This window comes from Octopus bimaculoides, chromosome 30 (assembly GCF_046866305.1).
Source record: "Octopus bimaculoides isolate indiv1 chromosome 30, ASM4686630v1, whole genome shotgun sequence".
NCBI classification, from domain to species: Eukaryota; Metazoa; Mollusca; class Cephalopoda; order Octopoda; family Octopodidae; genus Octopus; species Octopus bimaculoides.
Genome location: NC_142957.1, coordinates 6,159,186 through 6,176,922, shown reverse-complemented (window position 1 = coordinate 6,176,922; position 17,737 = coordinate 6,159,186). Strand labels below are relative to the sequence as shown.

At 39.1% G+C, this 17,737-nt stretch overlaps 1 protein-coding gene across 3 annotated transcripts in view; it reads left to right on the top strand.

The window, feature by feature from the left end:
• The window catches only part of LOC149130170 (uncharacterized), a 22,063-nt gene extending 4,934 nt beyond the window's left edge, over positions 1-17,129 (top strand). For 2 of the 3 annotated variants that reach the window (XM_089346414.1, XM_089346415.1), the window contains exon 2: positions 510-6,562. In XM_089346414.1, the coding sequence (XP_089202540.1) occupies positions 4,255-5,568 (1,314 nt within the window). In that variant the 5' untranslated portion in view covers positions 510-4,254 and the 3' untranslated portion in view covers positions 5,569-6,562. Of the gene's footprint in view, positions 1-509; positions 6,563-9,113; positions 9,205-11,018; positions 11,143-13,943 lie in introns of those variants that run through there. The other variant, XR_016239235.1, reaches the window with a different exon arrangement.
• The last annotated feature ends 608 nt before the right edge of the window (positions 17,130-17,737 follow it).

Genomic DNA, 17,737 nt, shown 5'->3' with positions numbered 1-17,737 from the left:
GCCTAAAACACTAACTAGACCCTAAGTAAGGCATGTGTAAAATTTGAATGAAATTGGTTGTGTAGTTCTCAGGTTTTAGGGATTCACACAGACAGACTCACAGACACAAATTCTCATCTTTATATCTATAGATATATGTATGTATGTATGCATGCATGTTTCTATCTAACTATCTGACTATTCATCTAACTATCTGACTATTCTATCTAACTATCTGACTATTCATCTTTCTTTCTATGTATGTATCTCCCTATCTACCCACTTACCTACCAAACTACTTACCTACTTATATCCCAACCAACCTACCTACCTACCTACGTACTTACCTAAGCTTCTGTTGTAATCCTTTTCTTTTCTTTCAGGCAATTGTGATTTGAATGATAATTAGCTGCTATCTCTGAAAAATATATCAGCTGACGGAAATTGATTGATGGTTTTATTTCTTAAAATTGTTTGCATAATTGTCGTTCTTATTTACGATTATTCAGTTATTTATTTATTTATTGCAGTGAAACATTTGCCGACTGAGTTGCAGGAATTCTTGGTGAACGATAGCAGCGTTAAAGAGAAACAAGGAAACGTGCAAACAGATTTGGCAAGATGTTTTTCTTGGTAATGTCAACAAAAGTTGCCTTCCTTGCTGCAGCTCTTCTTGCAACTGGGATTTACACAGCCTTTGCTTACAGCAAATCAAAAAAACCACATAAGAAGTAAAGGTAAGCAAAACAAGGATGGACTGTAGAACGTCCATGTGGAAGAGATGGCGAGACACAGAAAAGGTTCCGTAGCGGATTTCATAAACCTTGTTCTTTTATTTGTTTCAGTGAGAAACAAGAACACAAAACCAACACACTTAAATCAAACTTATTCCGTTGTATCATATCCTTCTAATAATTTACATAACCGCAAACATCATATTAATAAAGTTAAGAATGATATAGAAAAAAAGAAACTTATACCATAAGTAAGAATAGATGATCGACATAATATAAACCACTACAATAATAAAGGAAACAACAATAAGATCATTTGGATCATAATCCCTTTTGCAAAATATCTAAAATCTAGTTTTATAAAAACCATATACATATGTGTGTGTGTGTGTGTGTGTGTGTGTGTGTGTGTGTGTGTGTGTGTGTGTGTGTGTGTATAAAATTTAAAAAAGGAAAATAAACACACTTTACATAGTTTTAATATAATTTTTAATACATCGACCCGTTTCGCTTTCTCTATTCATGATATTATAGTTTACTTACTTGAATATGTATTTTCTTAAGAAGAAATTTTTGTCCTAGACATAAAAACAGTAAGAACAACAAAACATAACACCACACCTCGTCTCAAAACGCTACTATTTATATCAACACACAACCCCAGAAACAGTGAGGCATTCAACACTATTATGCCTCCTGAAAACGTTACAAACTCATCAAATGCAAAAAGCAACACAAATCGCTAAAGAGACTACTAAGAAATGCGACACTCTACAAAACAACCACGAAACCCAAAAAGTGTGGACGCTCAAACTATGGAACCTGCCCCAACTTACTTGAAGGCTCGGATTTCCTTTTCAAACAAGGACAGAGGTTCACAATTAAAACTAGTTTCACTTGTGCCTCTGAGAACCTAATTCATGTAACAATAATTGGGTACCCTCCCAGCAGTATATTGGATAAATATTATCCATTAGTGGGTTGGATCCTCAACCCCTAACTCCCTAGGATTATATATATATATATATATATATATATATATATATATATATATATATATATATATATATATATATACTTTTTGAACATTGGAGGGAACTTAAGGAAGGGAAGAGCTCATCAGTTCTGTACCAGCACGCTGAGCAAGAACATGGAGGCTCACTCAACAACATAGAAATTAAAATCTTATCCACACATAGCAGAGACGCAGCACTTAGACAAATTACAGAAGCTACACACATAATAGAAGATAAACCTAGCCTGAATAGGAAACTGGAATGGAACACTAACACACACCACTAACAAACCACAAACCACAACATATGCCAATACATTCCCCATAAACCAATAACAATATGAACAAAATATAATACAATACAATACAATACATAGATAAACAAATGGAATTAAATACTACATACGTTAACAAAATTAAATTAAATATAATACAATACATAGATAAACAAATGGAATTAAATACTACATACGTTAACAAAATCAAATTAAATACAAAAAAAAAAGAAAGAAAAGTAGGTATAAACACATGAACAAATAAATAAATAAAAACAAAAACAAACGAACATGTATTAACAGAGGATATAGATAATACAGGCACTCCCCATACACACACATGCACTTACAAAAACATAGACACATTGAAGGATACGCATGCATAGACACATACAATAGGAATACAAAATACAAAATGGCTGATAGTTAGCAAGGTGAGACACACATAAGAAAGAAGAAAGCAAAGGACCACTGATGAGGTCACAGAAGTGTGACGAAAGAACTCTGGCCGAAATAGGATTAATGTAATGTAATGTAATATAAAGCTGAAGCAAATTAACACCAAATATACAGTGCGTGTGTTTTTATTGGCTAAACTGGCAATATGACCATCCCCAAGTACAACAACATATATGTGTGTGTGTGTGTGTGTGTGTGTGTGTGTGTTTGTGTGTCTGTATTTGTCCCCCCAACATCGCTTGACAACCGATGGTGGTGCGTTTACGTCCCCGTAACTTAGCGGTTCGGCAAAAAGTGACCGATAGAATAAGTACCAGGCTTCCAAAGAATAAGTCCTGGGGTCGATTTTGCTCGACTAATGGCGGTGCTCCAGCATGGCCGCAGTCAAACGACTGAGACAAGTAAAAGAGTAAAAGAGTAAAGAGAGTATACGGGGGAAGACCTAGATATATAGATTATACATATGGCACAAGAATAATATCCCTCTCCCACAATCTCATGTAACAATGACAACAGCTGACTGACTGGTTTTCTAAAGTACAAGTGACGTAATCCAATGATTTATGTCTTCATTTGTGTTGTGTTATATCAATTCATGTGGATATACTTGGGTTTTCCGTCAATGACTTTAATAGCACTCAGTTTACCAGTGTTTGTGTGCGTGTGTCTGTGTGTTTTATACATACATATACATGTCATACCCGTAATCACATATCCACACATCTATTGAAGAGTCATATACGCCCATTACATAAGTGTATATATGTACCTCCATGCATGTATACACGGCTTTTATCAAGCCCATTCTTATAAAATTCTTTGAAATGTTGACTCAAACTTTCCGTTGTAATTAGGAAAAGATTAAATTCAAAGAGAAAGATATTTTATAGAAAAGTTCGTCATTGTGGTCTGCCTGTCTGTCTATCTATCTATCTATCTATCTCTATGGACAGACGGTAGACGTGTCGGATCCGTAAGTTTTGCCTTTTTCATGTTTTAAAAAGTTTGTTTGAAAAGTTTATTTTATATAGAAAGTTGTATAACAACTTGTAGACTCTCTGGTGCAAGTTTTTTGCGACGGAAATCTGCCCTGTGTGGCACATTTCCAGGATATAAAAATCAATTTCGGCTTTCTAGCCATTTTTTTTGAGACGATGGCGTCTTGTAGCCATGAAAATTTTCGTGAAACGAACGCTGCATTTTGCAGTGTTTCGTTCGAAAAAGAATTTCCTAGTCTTCCTTCCTCACAGTTAAACGAGAGAATGGAGAAAAAGAAAAACTCTGCTGCTACAGCAGTCTTGCCTGCCACCGTCACCAGTGAAAACAACAACAACAACAACAACAACAAGAGCAGCAACAACAAGGACACAAATGTCCTTCCTAACAAAACCACTGTCCTCACCACTGATACCACCACTACCGCCACCACCACCACTACCGCCACCACAACAAACACGAACTTTGCCGAGGCTTTGAAGCCTAGGAAAAGAATTTTGAATATATCGAAAGAGAAATTACTTGCATGCAAAAGCATGCTAAGTAAAAAGGACGTTACAGTCCATCTTCAAACGCCCGCGGACTTTAAAATAAACATAGATAAAAAAAACTATCATCTACAGAACCATTAATTTAAAGACAAAGACACTGGAAAAATTCACTCAAGAAAAGGTTGAGAGGTGCTTAAAGCCGATTTGGTCTTACAAAACTTACATAACGAGAGGATTGAAATTCGGAACAATAGAGGTAAGACTAGACAGCGAGCAGGTTCTCATTACAACATGAGAACCTGCTCATGATCCCTACGTACCTTGGTCGTAGGGTTACGAAAATAAAGATTTCGAATGTGCCTCCTGAAATTGAGGAAGAATGGCTAGTATCTGCCATATGTCTAGGCATAGAGGAGGAGATAAACATATTAGAAGCATCTGCCGTTTACAATGAAAACTGGATTGGCCAGGAATTTCAACTCCTGGTACAAATTGATCCAGCAAACTGGGAAAAAATTCCACATAGAATCCAATTAACTGAGGATTCAATTTTTCATGTTTTCGAAGGCAGAAGGCCAGTTTGCTACGTTTGTAGTAGCAAAACTCACCTTCAAAAAACATGCCCAGTAGCCCAGAAGAAAAGGCAACAACAACGGCAACAATACCAAGAAAAACAACAACAACAACTACAAGAAAACCAAAAGCACAAGAAAAAAACAGCATTACTGCCTACACCGCCATATGCACAACTGGTCAAGCAGTTGAAGAACGAAATGGAAAAACGCCAGAAGCCAGCAACCCAGCCGAACCAAACAACAACACCACCAGTACCACCAAGAACAGAATCAGCACCATCACCACCACCAACACCAACAACAACAACCCCACAAGAAGGGAACACGAAAAAGACTCCCACCCCACCCCCAAAAACCAAAACACCACATCCCAACTGTCACGAAGCAGCACCAACACCACCAACAACAAAATCAACACACACAAAAATAAACCCCAACACCCTTCCCCTCCCACCCTCCGATTCCTCCGACATGTCAGATGAAGATGACACAGAGGCTTGGCAAGTGGCCACGGGGGGAAGAAGAAAAAGGGGGAAAAAAAGAACGGAAAAACAAACAAACAAAGCGGGGGTGTTTACCAGCCCCGAAACCAACACATCCACAGAAAACAAAAACACCAACACAAACGCACCAACACAGAACCCCACAACAAGTTTGACAGCGATAAACACAAACAATCTAGACCTAATGAAATTCATTAGGTCGAACACCGAAATGGAGCGCATCCTCTTCCGCTTTTTGTGGAAAGGAAGCGTTCCGATGTTGAGGCGATCCGTTTGTTGCCAACACCCGCTGAAAGGAGGGCTGGGCATGCCGTGGTTGATGATGCGCAGACGTGCGCTGAGACTGCGACATCTCCGGCTCTACGTAGACGACGGTGAGCAGGTGTGGTCGCCGTTTGTGCGACGCGCTTTCCCGCAGCTCGTCTCCATGACCGAGCTGCAGTCGTGGATCAAAAAGAGGCCGAGGAATGGCGAATGGCACCGTGAGTGTCGCGTTGCTCTGCAACAACTTTGCCGTCCCGGGTCGACCTTGAGCGGCTGAATGACAACGAAGTCATTCTATAGGGGATTAGTGGAGGGCAGGTACGACGACGATCTCGGGGCGAACCTGGGCGTCGACGAGGAATACCTGACCCGCCTGTTCAGGACGACTTTCGGGCCGGGACCTATGGACAACTTCCAGAGATCCCTGGCCTGGCAGTGCTACCGAGAAGCGCTACCCGTTCGGGATAAGCTCTATAGACACGGCTCGCGAAGTGTGGGGCCGACCTGCCCGAGATGCGGTCAGAACGACGAAACCGTTCTGCACGCACTCGTGCAGTGTCCAACCATTTCGGAGCTGTGGGCTTATGTCGAACGACTGCTGTCACGTGTGGGACGAATCGGTTTATCAACCGAGTCTATCGTCAATATCGTCACGCCTCCTTCCTTTAAACGGGAAGGAAGAGCTGTATTTATCGTACTTGTGGCTATGGCGAAAGAATGCATCTGGTGGACGCGTCTGAAAGGATTAGAGACAAACACTTTCCTCTCTGGACAATCTCTCATCAACTTTTCAAGTATCACTTGAAAAGGAAGGTGAGAGTAGAGAGGCAAGTGTTGTCTAGCAAATGTTTCGAAAAAAGATGGATACATGTAGCAAGAATGGCACGTATAAATGACGAAGCCACCTTGACCATGATTCTATAAAACGTTTTAAAATTTTGTAAACAGAGAGTTACTTACGTTTCTTGCATAAATAAAAGAAATTTTATTTAACAAATTGTAACACTAAGGACCAAGGTTACCGTGGTCTTTTCGTAGGTTTTTCTTTCCACGGATAACCTCCCCATTTATTGGGAATTTTCTGTATTATTTCGTATTTTTTGTAAATACCCCAAACGTTTTGCGATGTATTTTTTTTTTCATCGTTGTCCCCACTTTTGTTTTTTTTTTCTGCTTTGTTTTCGCCCCCCTCGAAAAGAAAAACTCTACATTTGTATTTTGTCCCCTCTATGTTGAGCCCTGTGTGGCTAATAAAGAAACATATCTACCTATCTGTCTGTCTGTCTATTTATCTATCTATCTATCTATATATATATATATATATATATATATATATATATATATATATATATATATATATATATATATATATATATATATATATATATATATATATATATATATATATATATATATATATATATATATATATATGTATGTATGTATGTATGTATGTATGTATGAATCTATCTATCTACCTATCTGTCTATCTATCTACCTATTTCGCGATCTATCTGTCTGTATGTCTGTCTTTATGCCAGTCTCTCTCTCCTCCCTTCGCTCTCTCTCTCTGGGTTCAGTCCCACAGCGTGGCACCTTGGGCAAGTGTCTTGTACTATAGCCTCGGGCCGACCAAAGTCTTGTGAGTGGATTAGGTAGACGGAAACTGAAAGAAGCCTGTCGTATATATGTATATGTTTGTGTTTGTCCCCCCCCCCCCCCCACCAACTTCATTTGACAACCGATGCTGGTGTGTTTACGTCCCCGTAACTTAGCGGTTCGGCAAAAAAGAGTCCGATAGAATAAGTACTAGGCTTACAAAGAATAAGTCCTGGCGTCGATTTGCTCGACTAAAGGCGGTGCTCCAACATGGCCGCAGTCAAATGACTGAAACAAGTAAAAGAGTATATACATATATACATATACATATATATATATACACACACACACACACACACATATATATATATATAGGATATGAGCGGTAGTGGTGTCAACATATCTATAAATGTTCTAAAATCTACACAGCCTTGGTTTTTTATCTCATTACGAAAAGTAAACCTTACGCCTATCAATTTTCATATCGACCATGTACACATGGACCATGTATTATTGTTGGCACTCCGTCGCTTACGACGTCGAGGGTTCCAGTTGATCCGATCAACGGAACAGCCTGCTCGTGAAATTAACGTGCAAGTGGCTGAGCACTCCACAGACAAATGTACCCTTAACATAGTTCTCGGGGATATAGTATGACAAGGCTGACCCTTTGAATTACAGGCACAACAGAAACAGGAAGAAAGAGTGAGTGAAAGTTGTGGTGGAAGAATACAGCAGGGTTCGCCACCATCTCCTGCCGGAGCCTCGTGGAGCTTTAGGTGTTTTCGCTCAATAAACACTCACAAAGCCCGGTCTGGGAATCGAAACCGCGATCCTATGACCGCGAGTCCGCTGCCCTAACCACTGGGCCATTGCGCCTCCACTGAGATTATTATAAGGCATGAAATTTTGGTGCAGGGTTCTAGTCGATTACATTGGTCCCTAAATTTAATTGGTATTTTTTTATCGACCTCCAAACGATAAAAGACAAAGCCGACATTGGCGGAATATGAACTCAGAACGTAAAGACGGACGAAATGCGGCCAAGCGTTTTGTCCGGCGCAGGAACGAGTCAACATAGGCCTACTTGTTAGGCTATTTCACCGTGTGCTTGTTTTGTTTATTTTCTTTTTCTCGTTGTGATCTTCTTCGTCTCTTTTAGTCTTAAATAATTAGAAGTTGGTCACTGAGGATCGATGTAACCGACTCCGAAAGAAATATAGAAAGACAGATTGGCAGACAAAGAGAAAGATAGGTTGATATATAGATGTATAGACAGACAGATAGACAGACATGCAGATAGGCTGACATACAGACAGAAAGATAGAGAGAGAGAGGATAAGAAACAGACCGACATAGATACAGTCAAACAAGCAAACAAGCAAATAGATAGATAGATAGATAGATAGATAGATAGATAGATAGATAGATAGATAAAAAGGTTCACTTAGAGACAGGTGGGTAGACAGACAGAGATATAGAGAGTGTGAGAGAGAGAGAGAGAGAGAGAGAGAAAGATAGATAGATAGATAGATAGATAAAAAGGTTCACTTAGAGACAGGTGGGTAGACAGACAGACAGACAGAGATATAGAGAGAGAGTGTGAGAGAGAGAGAGAGAGAGAGAGAGAGAGAGAGAGAGAGAAAGATAGATAGATAGATAGATAAAAAGGTTCACTTAGAGACAGGTGGGTAGACAGACAGACAGACAGACAGAGATATAGAGAGAGAGTGAGAGAGAGAGAGAGAGAGAGAGAGAGAGAGAGAGAGAGAGACACAGACAGACAGACAGACAGACAGACAGATAGATAAGCAGCATCCACCATACGAACTTTTCTGCGAAATGAAACATTTACAGAGTTACAACGAATTTTTCTTAGCATTTCAAGGAATTTTACAAGTGTGGACGTGATTAAGATTCGTATACGCGTGCTTGTCTGACCTATAAACACTTCGAAAATGTGTGTATATGGCTCTTCAATACAGCACTGAATATGTTTATGACTATACAACATGTATATGTATGTATACAGCATCCGCATGTATACACACTAGTAATACACAAAACGAGGCTGTTTTGTGGGGAATGTTGAGGTTTGTGTGTGTGCGTGTGTCTGTGTGTGTGTCTACGTGTGTGGTAGCTCCTGTATGACATTCTTAGAAAAGTGAAAATATTCTATATGAATATTTCCACTTTTCTCTATTGCACGTCTCATCCTTACAGCGGACGGTTGTATGTTCGAAAGATCCCAAAGACAGAAGAATAAAAAGAAAGGCAGAGAAATAAGAGGGAGCACAGTGAAATAATTTAAAAGGTAAGTATTATCTATCTATCTATCTATCTATCTATCTATCTATTCCTTTATTTATCAGGAGTACCATATATATATATACACAGAATACACACTAATACATATATACATACATACAAGTACACACATACATACAAATACACATATACATACTAATACCTGTCATTTTAAAATCTTTCTTAAAACACATTTACTTTTCCCTACAAACTGTGAGGTTTTTGAAAATCTTTTTTAAAACACATTTACTTACTACCATATATATATATATATATATATATATATACACACACACACACAAATACACACTAATACATACATACTAATACCTGTCAGTTTATTTATTTATTTACCCTTTCTTATCACCTTTTCTCCCCTTCAATTTCATGCATACTTTCCAAGACAATTTCTCTGTACTTTCACCCTTTCTTTCGGACATTCAATGCCGCCGAAAAAGAGAAGTCGCCTCAGTCGCCAGTGCTAACAGGTCCCGTCCTACTATGTGTGGTTAAAGAACACTTGGGGCGGTAGGAAGTCAGGTCAGGATGTCAAGTTTAACAGTTGTCTGGGAAGAGTGTACACTGTACCTCCCAACCAGCATCAGTGTTTTCACCTGCGCCTTCTCCTCCATGACGTTTTCACAAAGCTTTCAAGACATAAGAACTGTTGACGATGAATTATGTGACACTTTCCGGGAAGCCTGCTTCAGGCGTGGACTTCTGGAGGACGATTCACAATGGGGCGGAGAGCGTTTTGTTAAAATCCCCTAAAAGACTAAGATCGCTTTTCACTGTTCTATTCCCATGGTGCGCCTTGGGTGATCCCGCCTCTTTATGGATTACCTACAAAGATTACATGTCTGAAGATTTCCTGCATCAGGCTCAGTTGCTAAATCCATCAATCGACGTCGAGTACAGTGACCTCATTTACAACAGGGCGCTGCTTGAAATCGGAGATACTGTTCTCAATATGGGCGGGAGTCCGTTGGCGGTGTATGGCCTACCTTCAACAAACCGGGAAGGCGCAAACACACTGTCTTCCGATTTGCTGCGTTAAATTTACAAGTTAAAAATAGGATAAAATCTTTATAAAAATTTATCAAGTATCTAAGGCGGAGGTAATAAAATGCCAAAGCACACAATTAAGAAAATCACAAAATTCACAGAGCAAAATATCAACGCACTAAGGGCCACACATATGAATACACAAACACACTCACACACATCTCTATCAGAATGTGTTCCATATTGTATTATATGTGTGTGTGGAGGCGCAATGGCCCAGTGGCTAGGGGAAGCGGACTCGCGGTCGTAGGATCACAGTTTCGATTCCCAGACCGGGCGTTGTGAGTGTTTATTGAGCGAAAATGCCTCATTCTCCTCGTGGCTCCGGCAGGGGTTGGTGGTGAACCCTGCTGTACTCTTTCACCACAACTTTCCCTCACTCTTTCTTCCTGTTTCTGCTGTACCCGTATTTCGAAGGGCCAGCTTTGTCATACTCTGTGTCATGCTGAATTTCACGGAGAACTACGTTAAGGGTACACGTGTCTGTGGAGTGCTCAGCCACTTGCACGTTAATTTCACGAGCAGGCTGTTCCGTTGATCAGATCAACTGGAACCCATGTCGACGTAACCGACGGCGTGCCATGAATATGTTTGTGTATGCATGGGTATATGCGTGTGTGCATGCCGCAGTGTGTGTGTGTGTGTGTGTGTGTGTGTGTGTGTGTGTGTGTGTGTGTGTGTGTGTGTGTGTGTGTGTGTGTGTGTGTGTGTGTAGGTTTGGTGTTGCATTTGTAAATATACACATTTTTCACGAAGGTCACAGCAGAATATCATATTCATCAATCCGCATCGGCTTCGTACTTTTCTGGGCTTGGAAAACCTCAAAGACATACAAAGAGAAGAAAAAGACAAAAAGCAGACAGAGTGATATTCTTGCAAGGTAAAGATTATCTATCCATTTATCTATCTGTCTATCCATCTATCTATATATATATATATATATATATATCCATGTATCCATTCATCTATATATGTATCTATTTATATATCTATCTGTGTATAAATGTATGAAATTATGTTTGTTTGATGAGCTCTTTAAATATCTGTCTACATATCTATCTATTAATCTGCCACACTGTCTGTCTGTCTGTCTATCTGTTTGTCTGCCTACGTATGTGTGCATGTGTGTCAGTATGTATGTGTCTCCCCGGGAAACACAATCAAAACAAGTGTCAGACCCCTATCCGTGTTATGGCTGTGGACGCCTACACTACAGAAAGGATTGTTCGTTTAAAAAAAAATGTGCTATAGTTGTCAGAAGCTGGGAAAACAGGAGTTCTCATTGCAGAACAAACCCACGAGGCTCAAACATAAAAAGTTGTAAGGTGTTTTCTTCGGAAAGTGATTGCGACGGAAAAACAAGGAAATCCCTGCTCGTAAAAATAAATGATGTAAATACCAAATTTCAGTTAAACACAGGTAGTAATAGTTCGATTATAAATGCGGATACTTGGAAAAAAACTGGTAAACCGAGATTACGTAAAGCAGCAAAAATAGCGCTTGGTGTAACAGACGATAAATTTACATTTCATGGGCTGAACATGTATCCACGTCACATTTCGAGAAGAAACACGCGAAGCAAAATTATTCATCGTAGATAATACAATCAATCTGTTTGGCACAGATTGGTTGGAACTATTCGATTTACGGCACCTCTCCTTAAATCTTTATTGCAATAACATAAATGGTTGTCCCCTTAAAAAAAATTTCCGGAAGGACTGAAGAAAACATTGAAAAAAAAATGTTCCCGCAAATGTTATCAGAGCATTTCGGTCTATGTAGGAAGACGGAAGCCTATTTTTAAAGTGAGTGGAAACGTTGTTCTCATATTTAAAGCAAGCAGAAAAGTACTGTTCGCGGCAATTGAAACCGTTAACGAGGAGTTGGACAGACTCGAAAAGAGTAGAATCATTAGAAAGGTAGATTATTCTGAATGGTGGGAAGACGGCGACCACGCATTCGGATGACATCACTATCATCGTGTCTGATGAAGGACAGCTACCTTGTGTAGAAAACGCCATCAGAAGATACGGAGCGGTGTCAGGAGCTAGAATTAACCAGGACAAGTTGGTCGGCTTGCAACTCGACACCTGGAGGGGCAAGTCGACGCCGCCCAATAACGTTGGGAGATGTTGGATGGAAGGTCCTGCTTAGATGCTAGGAGTCTGGTTTGGTCCAGATCTCCAGATGGAGAAGAATTGGAGCGAGGTAACAAGCAATGTAACTGCCCTTACCCAGATCTGGTCTGGGAGGACGTTATCTTTGATAGGAAGGGCGGAGGTGACGCGGATGTTTATTGCATCCGTTATCACCTACCGTCTGACCGTCATGCTCTGATTAGATAGATAGATAGATAGATAGATAGATAGATAGATAACCTGTCTACCTAGCCGTTCTCTGTCTAACTACATCTGTCCATCTATCTGTTTAGCTGTCAGTCTGTCTGTCTATCTATGTAACCATCAATCTATCTCACCAACTATCTATTTATCTATGGGGGAGAATGTACGAAAAAAAACAACAACAGACGAGGACAGGGGGTGTAAACAACAAAAGGATGTATTAGTTTGACGCTCGGGAATACAGAAATTCTTTAACGCTTCGAGCTACGCTCTTCAACAGAAAGAATACGGAGAAAACAAAGAGAAAAACACGGAGAAAAAAATTGAATGGTGTTTGGTCAGCGATTATCTATCCATCTCTCTGCCTATCCATTCCTCTGTCTCTCCATTTGTCTATCTCCCTGCCTGCGTGCCCTGCCTCCCTGTATATCTATGTAACTATATTCATATGTTTGTATGTTTGTAAGGTTCATATGTATGTTTGTAGGTAGTATCTTTCTATCCTTCTTACTGCCTATCTATTTACCTATCCGTCTGTCTATCAACCTACCTACCTACGGTTCTACTGTACTCCTTTTATTTCAATCAGGCAATTGTGATTTAAGGGATAATGGCTGCTATCTTTAAAAAACGAAATCAGCTGACAGAATAGAAATTGATTAACGATTTTTATAATAGTTGTTCTTTTCATTTATTTATTTAGGATCTATTTTAAAACGGGGGCCACATTTTTCATTAATGTTTTACGTAGTGTTTTTGGTACCGAAAGACTTTCAAACTTCGTATACTTATCTATTTTGTGTTATAGAACAGAAAAATGTTTTTGTATTCGAATTTATTTCATGTAAAAAATTGTCTTATTTCGATAATTTCAACCAATCACTGACAAGTATTCAGTTGTTTATATTTACTCCTTTGGCTGATTAAGCGATGTAAAGCGTATTTAATCTCCATACCTTCGTTTTATTTGCTTTTTTCATTTTAAATTTGCTTTAACCTTAACCCTAACCCTAACCCTAGGGTTAGGGTTAGGGTTAATTGTTTCTAATCGTTTGTTTATGTAGTCGGCACTTAATGTATATCGGCTGAATGGACGTCAGTGATTGGTTGAAATTACAGAAATACGACAACTTTCACATGGAATAACTTATGGATTTCTTTTTTTTTTAAAGAAGACTAAGAGAAAAAGATGTTTTATATGACACATTCTACCAGTGTTCCAAGTTTCAAAGTGTTTCGTTAATGAAAAATGTGGCCCCCGTTTTAAAAAAGATCCTTTATTTATTTATTTATTTATTTTATAATTGCAGTGAGAATTTTTCCGATTGATTTCTTGCAGGAGTTCTTGGTCAAGGATAGTAACACTATAACGAAACGCAAAGAAACGGAGTAAAATGTTCGTGACTGCTTCTGCCTCGGCCATGGGATGTTGCGCTTGTTCCTTTTCTGTGTTAGGGGCTGAAAGTGTTGTTATGTGCGTTGCAGTAGGGGTTGGAATAGGGCTTGTACTTGGGGTTGCTGTAGGAATCGGTATATATTATATGTATAAAAATCAAAAACAGTAAAGTCAGCTACTCCACAAAAAGGGATAGGGTGGTGGGCGTACACAAAGTAGAGATGGCAAGACACAACGAAGGGTCCATACGGATTAGCAAGTGGGTGGGGTGGAGTGCAGGTTGTAGCACCATGGCACCATTACTACGACTACTGTCATTACTAGCTACTACTAATATTACAACTAATACTACTAATACTACTACTAGTAGAGATTGGAATCTTCGGGACTTTCAAAATGGTCGATAGAGGAGACAGGGAGTGGTTAATATTGGAAGGAGAATAAGAAGATAGCAATGCTACTAGTTAGAACATTAGTGTATTTTGAACTACTATAACAAGTAACATAAACTATACTAAAAGAGGTGTGTGTGTGATGGGGAGGGGGTCATGTGGACCGGATGACACATATACCTGTAATGGAAGGAGCGGCTTATTCGCTCTCGGCAGAAGCAAAGAGGACAGAACATTTTCTAGCTTTTTTGTTATTCCTTTCTGTTACATTTAACTATATTATATATACACGACGTCACAATATGATATATACTCTACATCATGTAATCGACTGTCCCCCTCCCCACAAAATTTCAGGCCTTGTGTCTAAAGCAGATAGTAGTAGTAGTAGTAGTAGTAGTAGTAGTTAAAGATCACACAAAACCTGTGCCCATCTCTTCTTCTGAATTAAACACATCGGGACTCCATTCGTCTATTTTTACATTTCGTTTCGCTATTTTATGAATTCCTAGTTTTGTGAAGAAATAGGAACAGCATTTCGACATTGGAAGAGATGAGTTACTCCCCAAACACCTTGTTTTTTTTTTTTTTTGCCTGCCTGACTGCCTGTCACTTTTCATATTTGAAACTTGGTGATCCCAAGGGCACGCGAGAGTAACTTTTGGAAAGGTTGGATGTGACATGAATCATCCGATGTTCTTCATAGATAATCAGTGTGACATTCCCTCTTTTGAATGTTTCTTCCATTCCCCTACCACAACCACCACAATCACCACTACCATCACCATCACCACTATTTCTGTCAATTTTTTCAACTACACTAGCACTACTACTACTAATAATAATAATAATAATAACAATAATAATAATACAACAACTACTACTACTGCTTCCAATCCTTTCCTCTCCAATACAACACCAGAAAAACGGTGACCTAACTAGCTTGACCAATGGAAGAAGTGTACGCAATGGACTGACCAATGAGAGAAAAGTGTCTCATGGATTCGCCAATGAATATCAAGAAAGGTCACATGAATGATCACAGAAAATGAAACTGGAGTAGCAGTCAAAAAACCCTCAGTTAATTACATGAATAAACTAAACATCATGTATTGAGTACTGTCATTGCCTTAGTATAACAAACCGTAATACATCTACATTAATATTTGTGTATGCATCTACCTAGTTATGTTTCATACACACACACACACACACACACACACACATATATATATATCTTACTACAACTATTTCGTATGTGTATTGCCGGCATAATGCCTCTCCCAAGGTTTTATAGTATTACTACAACTAACAAACATACTGCATTAATTATTGTATGTTATCTTATATTATTTCATACGTCATATGTAATCAGACATAAGTTTGTCTTGGCTTTGTTATTTGCTTATTTGGGGGACGCTGAAATGTATTGTAGTACAAATAGAACGATATGTTTTTCAACGCGTAAATACTGATAGAACAACGCACACGTATGTAAGCATATGGATATGAAAGTAAACAGGAGTGGCTGTGTGGTAAGTAGCTTGCTTACCAACCACATGGTTCCGGGTTCAGTTCCACTGCGTGGCAACTTGGGCAAGTGTCTTCTACTATAGCCTCGGGCCGACCAAAGCCTTGTGAGTGGATTTGGTAGACGGTGACTGAAAGAAGCCTGTCGTATATATGTATATATATATATATATATATATATATATATATATATATATATATATATATATATATATATTTATTTATGTGTGTGTATATGCTTGTGTGTCTGTGTTTGTCCCCCCATCTTCGCTTCACAACCGATGCTGGTGTGTTTAGGTCCCCGTAACTTAGCGGTTCGGCAAAAGTGACCTATAGAATAAGTACTAGGCTTACAAAGAATAAGTCCTGGGGTCGATTTGCTCGACTAAAGGCGGTGCTCAAGCATGGCCGCAGTCAAAAGACTGAAACAAGTAAAAGAGTAAAGAGAGATCAACATACAGACGGATAGTTACATAGGTTATATAAACAAACAAGGACACATACGGAGATGCACATCCATACATACAAACACGGTACATAGTTGCAAAACACACACACACACACACTCAGACATGCACACACAAGGAGACAGAGGTATACACACATATATACAAACACACACACAGAAACACACACGCACATACATAAAAACACACAAACATGGACATGCAAACACATGAATATGCAGAATACATACATACAAATGTACACACATAATTAGATACATATGCACACACACACACACATATATGCATGCACATACATGCATGCATATATACATGCATCTATAGGCACACACACACACACACAGATCCACAAACAAAAATAAAGAACGCAGTGTGAGTAACGGACAGAGTCAAAACTATTGAAAAGGCTGCAAGACGCATCGAAAATTTTAGAAAAATTTTAGAAATATAAAAAAGAAATAACAGGAAATTTCTACCGGTATGTGCGTTAAATTATAAAGCACCAAAAGAGACTGGCTCTCCCCAGACACAACAGCATATATAGGATAAAATCCTTACAGAGCAGAAAAATCTGTCAGCAACCAGCCATGCGAATCGAACTCACATCCCTTTGATTTTCATAGCTGGTTACTGACAGATTTTTCTGCTCTATTGTATCAGTATTTACGCATTGAAAAATTTATCTTTCTATTTTTTTTTCCTTTTTCGCTTTGTTTTCCAATAAATATTATTTTAACCAACTTCTTGTTTGTCGTTCCTTCATACAATCTGAAACTTCATATTTGACATTATTGTTGTTGGCACTCAGTTGCTTACAACGTCGAGGGTTCCAGTTGATCCGATCAACGGAACAGCCTGCTCGTGAAATTAACGTGCAAGTGGCTGAGCACTCCACAGATACGTGTACCCTTAACGTAGTTCTTGGGGATATTCAGCGTGACACAGTGTGACAAGGCTGACCCTATGAATTGCAGGCACAACAGAAACAGGAAGTAAGAGTGAGAGAAAGTTGTGGTGGAAGAGTACAGCAGGGTTCGCCACCATCCCCTGCCGGAGCCTCGTGGAGCTTTAGGTGTTTTCGCTCAATAAACACTCACAACGCCCGGTCTGGGAATCGAAACCGCGAATCCGCTGCCCTAACCACTGGGCCATTTATCAAAGAATAAATATCAATTTTTGTCATTTTTAAAAAATTTTCCCAATTTCATTGAAATAGTTAATTCTGGCACACCCTGTATTTTTGTAGATTAGGAACGCATGTCGGCGAATGCAGTATTTTACAGAAATGGAGAGTGAAGATAGTACATGTCCAGGCTGTCACACTACACACACATATACACACACGCAT